Raw genomic sequence first — 10,817 nt, forward strand, 5'->3', positions numbered from 1 at the left:
GAGAAATTGTAGGAACTGGACAGGTTTTACTTTGTGGCTGTTAACTAGTGAAGAGCCCATATGGCCTGGCTCCAATCAAGCACAGTGGAAACACTCTAGTAGGGACATCTACACATCAGGGAGAGACAGCCACCCCGGTAGTAAAAATACATTTGGGATTACACTGTCCTAACTGGGGATAGTTGTAACACTAAATATCTCCAATCAGGACAAGCTAGTTCCAGACTCACTGTATACATGCTGTTAAGTCCTCAACCGTCATATGAAAGACGCTAGACCCTGAGATACTCTGATCTGATTAAACAAACGATTGAGGTAAGTTGTTTTTGGAATGGCATTACCTGCTTTAAAGATTCAAAACAGGTTTATAGCCAGTGTGTATAGATATTTAATTTAGGAATGCTAACATTATAGCTATAATGTAAGCTAGCTAATGGTCAGGGTTAGTTGTAACAAACCCAAGGGACCACCAAGCCTGTACCCCAGAACTACCATAACACTGTCACAACTGACTGAGTGAACATGGCCAACAGTCACTCACTGCACCAGTCTCACTAATGACAAACATTTAGGTCAGATGAAGGGCCAGTTAATGGAACGTAAGTCATTTAAATTCTGCCTCAAAGTTAAACAAGTTCCCAATGCAAACTTACATGTCACCCAAAGCCCTGTTACTGACCCAGGAGTTGGGGGAAATTGTACCAGTTCACACTTTGTATTCAAGACAGTCACATAGTGTCCGTTTGATTTAGAGAACAGATATACCATTTTATAGCAGACAGATGTACATCCTTATCATATTAAATTGAGTGCAAATCTGAGAAATTGTCACAACTTTTACATTATACTGCAAACTATTTATTCACTTTTACTTGAACTAATGGGCACAAGTATATTTAGTCTGTATGAGTTTTACTTGCAGTTACTTTTAAGCACTACCATGAGACCTAGCCTAAATACTTCAAATGTTACAATTCAAGAACGAATGATAAGCATTAAAATATAATTTATTAAAGCAATGAAGCTGTTAAGCTAAAATATCAAATCATCCTTGTCAAGTGTTGAGAAACAGATTTACCCACGTTCAGACTACACAAGCATGAAATGTCCATATTAAAACACGGTTCAATGTAAGTGTTAATCTGTCAGACATGGGCCCTTCCACTGGCAGTGAAGCGAGGGGCAGAATATTTGGCAGAGTACACACTCTCCTCACGCTGGGGACACTGGCAGCAGAGAAGTGCACCTCCGATGAGCATTAGGCCAGCAGAGCCCCATCCGATGAACAGTGAAGCTCCCAGCTCTCTCCTCTGCGGGTCGGTGAGCAGCGGGTTGTTGAAGTCCCTGATAATGGTGTTGGATGACCAGGACACAGGGATCAGGCAGAGGACGCCAGAGACCAGGAAAAACACGCCGGATGCAATGGCCACCTTGGACTTGGCCTCCTCGTTCTCGATGCAGTTGGTGCACTTCCCGCCTGCCACGGAGAGCAGGATGCCGATCAGGGCCACGAGGATGGAGATGATCACCAGAGATCTGGCGGCCTGGAGGTCCTGAGGGAGCGCTAGCATGGAATCGTAGACTTTACACTGCATCTGGCCCGTGCTCTGCGTCACGCAGTTCATCCACAGGCCTTCCCAGAACATCTGCGCTGTCACAATGTTGTTGCCTATGAAAGCAGTCACCTTCCACATGGGGAGCACACAGATGACAATGTCCCCTAGCCAACCGATAAGAGCCAGGACGATGCCCAGAATCTGGAGACCAGCGGAGGCCATTGCTTTCGCTCTCTGTACGCATGCAAGCCTCACGTGAACCCAGAAGGACCTGTGTGTAGCAGTGTTATGGTTGTGGTGAGGCTACAGACCCCAACCTATATACCCACCTGCCAGGGTGTGGTCACTAATTGAGCCGATTGAAAGCACCTGTGGATGTTTATTGGACGATACACACCCACTGAACTAATAAACGTGGCCAGTCTGCCTGTCGTGTTGCTCACAATTAACCAGGGCTGGGTAGGTTACTTTCTAAATGTATTCTGTTGCAGTTACTAGTTATCTGTTCAAAATTGTAATCCGTAACGTAACCTTTGGATTACCCAAACTCAGTAACAATCTGATTACATTCCGTTACTTTTAGATTGCTTTCCATTTAAGAGTCAATAGAAGAAGACAAGTGTATGTTACCATTTGAACGACATCTGGTGCAGGATAAATCATTGTTAAAGTTTACATAGCTGGCCATATATGGATGTTAAATTTTACTTTATGGGTTGGTTATGTAGGCTTCTTCTAACCCATCGCTTTCTACAACATAGAATAATACGAGTAAACTATATATTTACATTAACCAAAGTCTATCAGAATTCCAGTCATTGATCTTCAAGGGGAATATGGAAGTATAGATTAGCCAAATTGTTTTACCTGAGCATGACCCCAAAATGAAGGACTTATTAGCCACCTCTCCTCGTTACTTATGATTTTGTTGTCATGGAGGACTGATTCGGTTCATTGATTTGAGTTGAAAAATAAAAGCTGCGCTCATGGAATGGCATGGTTTGAGCACTACTGAAAAGTGCTATTTACATGTGAAAAAATGAATGCCATATGCTGCATTTTGGGGGTGGCAGGTATCCCAGTGGTTAGAGCGTAGGGCCAGTTACCGAAAGGTTGCTGTATCGAATCCCCGAGCTGGCAAGGTAAAAAAATGTTGTTCTACCCCTGAACAAGGTAGTTAACCCACTGTTCCTAGGCCGTCATTGTAAATAAGAATATGTTCTTAACTGACTTGACTGGTTGAATCAATAACAATGTGCTATAGGCCTGTTGGTGACACTTCGATATCTTGATAATATGCAGCTGATTAAAGGACAAAGCCACAGATGAAATGGTTGCCCCGCCTCTGTTTTGGTAAATAGCTGAGGGATGGGCCTGGAGAAATGTAACCACTCTCAGATTAATAGACAGATCTATGGATGCAAGGACTGACCATCAATGATAGAAAATTATGAGTTTAACCATGTTATGAGGCTACACTGTGTGTGTTTACATTCACAATGTTTACAAACATTGGAATAAAACAAGGTTATATTTTGGGTTCTCATGGAGTGTGACAGTTGAACTAAACCCATGAGGGATTTATAAGTTATATTCTTCAAGAATCAATGGATATATATATACTGTATATAGTACCAGTCAAAAGTTTGGACACACCTACTCATTCAAGTTTATTTTGAATTTTTTTACTATTTTCTACATTGTAGAATAAAAGGGAAGACATCAAAACTATGAGATAACACATACGGAATCATGTAGTAACCAAAGAAGTGTTAAACAAATAAAAATATATTTTAGATTTTGGATTCTTCAAAGTAGCTACCCTTTGCCTTGGTGACAGCTTTGCACACTCTTGGCATTCTCTCAACCAGCTTCATTAGGTAGTCACCCGGAATGCAACAGTACATTAGTGGAATTTCTTTCCTTCTTAATAGGTTTGAGCTAATCAGTTGTGTTGTGACAAGGTAGGGGTGCTATACAGAAGATCGCCCTATTTGGTAAAATACCAAGTCCGTATTATGGCAAGAACAGCAAAAAACAACAAAAATAAATGACTCTCCATCATTACTTTAAGACATGAAGGTCAGTCAATCCGGAACATTTCAAGAACTTTGAAAGTTCCTTCAATTGCAGTCGCATAAAACATCAAGTGCTACGATGAAACTGGCCCTCATGAGGATCACCACAGGAAAAGAAGACCCACAGTTACCTCTGCCGCAGAGGATAAGTTCATTAGAGTTACCTGCCTCAGAAATTGCAGCCAAAATATGTGCTTCACAGAGTTGAAGTAACAGACACATCTCAACATCAACTGTTCAGAGGAGACTGTGTGAATCGAATTGCTGCAACTAAACCACTACTAAAGGACACCAATATTAAGAATAGACTTGTTTGGGCCAAGAAACACAAGCAATGAACATTAGACCGGTGGAAATCTGTTCTTTGATCTGATGAGTCCAAATTTGAGATCTTTGGCTCCAACCGCCTTGTCTTTGTGAGACGCAGAGTAGGTGAACGGATGATCTCTGCATGTGTGGTTCCTACCGTGAAGCATGGAGGAGGTGTGATGGTGAGGGGTGCGTTGCTAGTGACACTGTGATTTATTTAGAATTCAAGGCACACTTAACCAGCATGGCTACTACAGCATTCTGTAGCGATATGCCATCCCATCTGGTTTGAGCTTTTGTTTTTAAATTTGCATTTGTTTTTCAACAGGACAATGACCCAACGCACCTCCAGGCTGTGTAAGGGCTATTTAACCAAGAAGGAGAGTGGTAGAGTGCTGCAGCAGATGACCTGGCCTCCACAATCACCCGACCTCAACCCATTTGAGATGGTTTGGGATGAGTTGGACTGCAGAGTGAAGGAAAAGCAGCCAGCAAGTGCTCAGCATATTTGGGGACTCCTTCAAGACTTATTGGAAAAGCATTCCAGGTGAAACTGGTTGAGAGAATGCCAAGAGTGTGCAAAGCTGTCATCAAGGCCAAGGGTGGCTACTTTGAAGAATCTCAAATATAAAATATATTTAGATTTGTTTGACACTTTTGTGGTTACTAAATGATTCCATGTGTTATTTCATTGTTTTAATGTCTTCACTATTATTCTATGATGTAGAAAATAGTAGAAATAAAGAAAAAGCCTTGAATGAGTAGGTGTGTCTAAACTTTTGACTGGTGTCTGCATAACAAAACATTTGTTACCTGCATTGGCACGTTGTGACGGCTATTCCAAGATTATCATTTTAAAAGGCTAATTGATCATTAGAAAACCCTTTTGCAACTATGTTAGCACACTTGAAAACTTTTGTCCTGATTAAAGAAGCAATAAAACTGTTCTTCTTTAGACTAGTTGAGTATCCGGAGCATCAAAATGTGTGGGTTCGATTACAGGCTCAAAATGGCTAGAAACAAATAACTTTCTTCTGAAACTCGTCAGTCTATTCTTGTTCTGAGAAATTAAGGCTATTCCATGCGAGAAATTGCCAAGAAACTGAAGATCTCGTAAAATGCTGTGCACTACTCCCTTCACAAAACATTGCAAACTGGCCCTAACCAGAATCGAAAGAGGAAAGCCATATCTCAGACTGGCCAATAAAAATAAAAGATTAAGATGGGCAAAAGAACACAGACACTGGACAGAGGAACTCTGCCTAGAGGGCCAGCAACAACAACAAAAAAAAATTATTGTTAGTCTAGCCAATTATATAAACTTGTAGTCATCATGGTCGAATACTGCCCGGGCACACAGTGAGCATGCCCGGGGGGGCCTCCTCTTGGTTGCATATTTTATGTTGATGAAAGAGAGAAATCCAGAGCATTGTTCAGATTGTCCCTTCGTAAATTCAGTGTTCTGCTCTCGGAGCATTCAGAGTGCACACACTGGACGCTCTGACCAAGGAGTAGGGTTGATCAGAGGGTTCTGACCTCACAACAGCAGTCAAGCACCCAAGCTAACTGGTTAACGTTGGCTAGCGTGCTAGCTACTTCCAGACACATATGAGAGAACACCTCACTCTGACAATTTTAATCACCCTAGCAGAGCTGATTAGGCTGTTTTCATGTTATCCAGAGCATTGATGACTGTAACTGTGCTGCTGGCAACAATTTAATAACTTTTTTTTTGCTAAAGTTTACTGACACCGGCTATATTCTACAGGGTGTTGAGCGTTTGTAAATTCGTCAGATATTCTGTGCTCTGGCACACTCAGACGAGATGATAGACAGAATTAACAATGTCCATTGAGAACACACAACAACTATACCACTTAGCTAAGAATGATGTGAATAATCAAGTCAATAAACGTTAGTTTAGTAGTTAGTTAGATGGCATATGGTTAATATACTGCCTGGTAAGGTTAATATATTAGTAGCCAACTAATGTTAGGTAACTAGCTAACATACCGTTACATACTGCCGTAATGCTATGCGGTTCATAAGGATAGCATAGCTATCAAATTGTCAGCCAATATAAAGTGTAATGTAACTTATTTGAAAAGTCATTACTTTATTACATTCCTTAACATTTGTCATAATTAGTTAAAGCATTGAATTTGTATCCGCTCGCGCCGGACTTTGGCTGCATATTTTCTGCCATTTTCATCAAACCTGAAAACATTGTGAAGCCACGCCCATTTTCTCAAGAATTGCATTATGGGCTTTATAGGCACAGAACTAGCGTCCACTGCTTTTATACTTAGAACGACATCTGGGAACTTTTGACCTACTAACTATATACTAAGTACTGAGTTAACATATGGAATTTTTTAAAGATGGTCATACCATGTATCAATTCATTTAGAATTTTAGGACCATTTTAGGTATCAAAAAAACATATAAAACAATGATTTGATAAAATATTGATTTTGGCCTTTACTACTACAGCCCTTAGAAACGCATTGAATGACACATTCATAAATGGCAAAAAAGACAGGCAAAAAATAAATCATAAGGAATAAGGTTTCAAGGTGTCTGTTCTAAATCTAGGAGATATAAGAAAGCTCAGAAAATGTACATATATGTATATATATATTGGACACATATTTAACTTGGCACAAAACTACCTCCATACTTTAATTTGTTTGTATGGGTTACCTGACACTTGTGGGGGTTGAGAGTCTCCCCTTTCCATAGAGTGGTCATAATAGTTTGTAGGTCAAACCTTTCGGGCACTACAGACGTTTTCGGGATATCTCATGGTCTGACGAACACAGCTGTAGCTCGCCCACCTTCCAACGCAGATGCGGAAGGCTGACATAGGCGAATGTGGTGGATTGAGACGCAGCCAATTAACAGAAAAATAATTATTATCTCAAGCTTAAATTGGCAGATTTTAATGGGGATTTTTAAAATTATGTTACTTGATGCACCGGTGCGTCAATAGACTCTTACGGATTTTAGTGGCAATTCACTTTTGCAGTCTGAGAATAGGACTGCCGCACTCACTTTTACTCTGCTAAAAATACACCGGTTGTAGTCACATATTCATTACAATTGACTCCACTCAACCCATCTCTCTCTCTCTCTCTCTCTCTCTCTCTCTCTCTCTCTCTCTCTCTCTCTCTCAAACATCACCTGGCATTTCAATGTAGACTCTGTAGACACAGTTTTTTTTATCCGATCATTATATGCAGTGTTGTACTTATTCAAATACAACCCCAACCCCCTGTCCTGTTTGCAGTTAAAGCTCCCTATTTGAACAAAGAATGAGTTTGGAACTATCAGTACCACGTGATCTCATACTCCTTTGCTGTGCCACACCTAGACCTGATGGGTGAGTCAAGACAATGGATCTTTCTCAAGTTCTATTGTATTGCAAACAGGCTTTGTTCACTTTTTAAAAAAGAGTACTTCACACACACTATGGTATTTCCAGGTGCATGGAGGAAAAATAGTATATATCAAAAAGACAGAACTACAATACACTAGTTGGGTAATCTTGAATATTCCAAACCATTTGAATTCAAGATCAATACTAATGGGTTGGAGTGAGTTTCATATTCTTCAGGCTTTGTACAAAATGGTTCCCAAAGATCCTGCTCTGCTATTTGACTAGGGAAATAATGTACGTTAGTTGAGCAACTTCCCTTATGACTTATAGCCAGTCATTTAGAAAGAAGAATACCTGAGAAATACACTGAGGGTACAAAACATGCTCTTTCCATGGCATACTGTGTAGACTGACCAGGTGAATCCAGGTGAACGCTATGATCCTTTATTGATGGCACTCGTTAAATCCACTTCAATCAGTATAAATGAAGGGGAGGAAACAGGTTAAATAAGGATTTTTAAGCCTTGAGGCAATTGAGACATGGATTGTGTATGTGTGCCATTCAGAGAGTGAATTGGTAAGACAAAAATATTGAAGTGCCTTTGAACGAGGTATGAGGTAGGTGCCGGGCACACTGGTTTGGGTGTGTCAAGAACTGCAACGCTGCTGTGTTTTTCATGCTCAACGGTTTCTCTTATTTATCAAAAATGGTCCACCACACAAAGTACATCCACCCAACTTGACACAACTGTGGGAAGCATTAGAGTCAACATGGGCCAGCATCCCTGTGGAATGCTTTCGACACCTTGTAGAGTCCATGCCATGACGAATTGAGGCTGTTCTGAGGGCAAAAGGAGATGTGTGTTGTTTTTCAGACAAAGTTGAATATTTACTTGCCAGTTACATGTATCTAATAGAAATAGTGCTAAAATAAGTTTTCATGTTGAATGATGTGGTGTTGATGAATGAAAAAATCAAATTAATTTGAAAAATATTTATTTAGTTTCAAAACCATTTACTGTAACTCATGTGTTTTAAAAAAGATGAATACAAATTACAATATTAAAGGGAAACTTTATCTTTAGCCCTTAAATCTACTTATCCAGAGTCAGATGAAATCAAAGATACCATTTTCTGTCTCTGTGTGTACAGTATGAAGGAAGTTAGAGGCTTCCACAGCCAATAACAACAAGTGTTAAGCACAATTAATGGAAGTCTGTGGGGTATCTGCTCGCATGCTATCAGATACTCATATTCTTTCAGTCATTGCGCTAAAGCTAGTTAGCAATTGCACTAGCACTAGTTAGCAACTTCCTTCAAATCACACGCAGAGACAAGTTCATATGAATTTGGGGAGGTAGATAAAGGGCCTCATTGCCAAAATCCCAAAGTATCCCTTTAACAATAACATGTATAAATAATAATGTACAATTGTAACAAACATGGCTGGGATAAAACAATTAACAAAACACAAAACTGCAGACTACATGGGGTTGGTTTAAAGGAATTCAGTTCCTCTTTGGGTGTGATTCTCTTTCAATGTTAAGTTACATGGAATCTTTAGTCACTGTGGTTCTTTTCTTCGCTCATCACCAATAAATATCGTCCTCAAACCTTCGTAATACAGAAGCACCATAGTGACTCAGAATACACATATACACAGCTGGATCAGACAGTCTCTCATGGAAAACAGACGTATCTTCCTTTCTTCACTCCCTCCCTCTCTTCTCTCTCTACCTCACTCAGACAAAGTCCTTTCCAGTGGACGCTGCTGAGGTCTCGGAGCGAGGAGCCTTGTTGTACTTGGCGGTGTAGGAATCCTCATCCTTCTTGGGGCAGTTGCAGCAGAGCAAACCCCCTCCAATCAGCAGCAGGGCAGCGGCCCCCCAGCCCACGTAGAGCGCCCCCAGCTCCCTCTTCTGAGCGCTTACCAGGAGCGGGTTGTAGAAGTCCTGGATGACGCTGTTTGCCGTCCAGCAGACAGGGATCAGGCACAGAACTCCGGCAATGATGAACACCACCCCGGATGCCACACCCACTTTAGCCTTGGACGCCTCGTTATCCACACAGTTAGTGCACTTGCCCCCGGCTACGGCCAGCAGAATGGCAATAATGCCGGTGAGGATGGCAATGATGGTCAGAGCTCTGGCGGCCTGTAGGTCAGAGCTCAAGGCCAGCATGGAGTCGTAGACCTTACACTGCATCTGGCCCGTGCTCTGGACCACGCAGCTCATCCAGATACCCTCCCAGGAGGTCTGCGAGGTGACTATGTTACTGCCGATGAAGGCGGTGACCCTCCACATGGGCATGGCACAAACAATGATGGTCCCAATCCAGCCTATGATCCCAAGGGCAGTGCCCAGCATCTGTAGCCCAGCCGACACCATCTTAGATCCGGTTGGCGTTGGTTTGTCTGTGGGTCTGAGTGAAACTGGACAGCCCTTTGTCTTCCTTCCTTTCTGTGTGATGTAGATGTTATTTGTCTTCGCTCAGTCTAATCTGAATACAGTGGGTGGTTGTGTTTCTGTGTGTGCTGCTCTAGGTCTGAGTCCCAAGTGGGGAAGGACTACCAGGAGAACAGGTTCTTCTGACCTCCCCCTTCGGGAGGGAGGGAGGGATGGAGGGGGGGAAGGGCCGGGCTTGAAATAAAGGTTTCTCTTACTCTATCTCTCTTAAAGGTCTTCACTTCTAAACATTCAGGGCTGCAACCCCGGAAACCCAGGTCTAATGACGCCTAAGGGTAACACGACACTCCCTCTTCCTTTTCTCTCTACCTCTCCCTCCCCCTCTCTTGTTTAAGTTTAGTGACAGGAGAGGGGAGGGATGAGGGGAGGGGGAGGGGTTGTCACCAAGTGACGGTTAGTGAGTCATTCTCCTCCAAATACTAGTCCCTCTGACAAACACCTAATATGGTCACCATCCACTCACTGGGACATTTTGAAAGGTGTGTGTTTCTGTGCGTGTCATTTTAAAGGTCACAGCTTTAGAATTGTAATCACAATGCTGTATTGCAAGAACTCTGTAGGAATGTGGATTCACAAATTAAAACGAGAGAGTCTGTGTTCATAAATGGAGGGTCTTAGTGGAACCCAGGGACAATTAAAAACAATTACCTTTAAAGGTGCTGTGTGTTGAGAACATACATGGAATTAACCGTGGTGTGGAACGCTTGTATGCTAAATGCATATCAAAATATAACCGAACAAAAATATAAATGCAACATGCAGCAATTTCAATGATTTTACTGAGTTACAGTTCATATAAGGAATACAGTCAATTTAAATAAATACATTAGGCCCTAATCTTTGGATTTCACATGACTGGGCAGGGGCACAGCCATGGGTGGTCCTGAGAGGGCATAGGGCTACCCACTGAGGTGCCAGGCCCAGCCAATCAGAATTAGTTTTCCCCACAAAAGGGCTTTATTACTGACAGAAATCCTCCTCAGTTTCATCAGCTGTCCAGGTGACTGGTATCAGACAATCCCCCAGGTGA

At 41.8% G+C, this 10,817-nt stretch overlaps 1 protein-coding gene across 2 annotated transcripts; it reads right to left on the bottom strand.

Moving 5' to 3' along the window:
• Positions 1-989: 989 nt before the first annotated feature.
• LOC115135435 (claudin-like protein ZF-A89) lies at positions 990-9,950 on the bottom strand. 2 transcript variants are annotated; one of them, XM_065023484.1, is made up of 3 exons: positions 9,126-9,950; positions 6,223-6,247; positions 990-1,553 (listed from the first exon to the last, which is right to left on the bottom strand). In XM_065023484.1, the coding sequence occupies exons 1-3, from the start codon at positions 9,707-9,709 to the stop codon at positions 1,146-1,148; spliced, it is 1,017 nt and encodes a 338-aa protein (XP_064879556.1). In that variant the 5' UTR covers positions 9,710-9,950; the 3' UTR covers positions 990-1,145. The 2 variants fall into 2 exon arrangements, with proteins under 2 accessions (XP_064879556.1, XP_029525980.2); XM_029670120.2 differs by lacking the exon at positions 6,223-6,247 and having other exon boundaries at positions 990-1,788; positions 9,234-9,935.
• Positions 9,951-10,817: the final 867 nt, after the last annotated feature.

This window comes from Oncorhynchus nerka, linkage group LG10 (assembly GCF_034236695.1).
Source record: "Oncorhynchus nerka isolate Pitt River linkage group LG10, Oner_Uvic_2.0, whole genome shotgun sequence".
Taxonomy (NCBI): Eukaryota; Metazoa; Chordata; class Actinopteri; order Salmoniformes; family Salmonidae; genus Oncorhynchus; species Oncorhynchus nerka.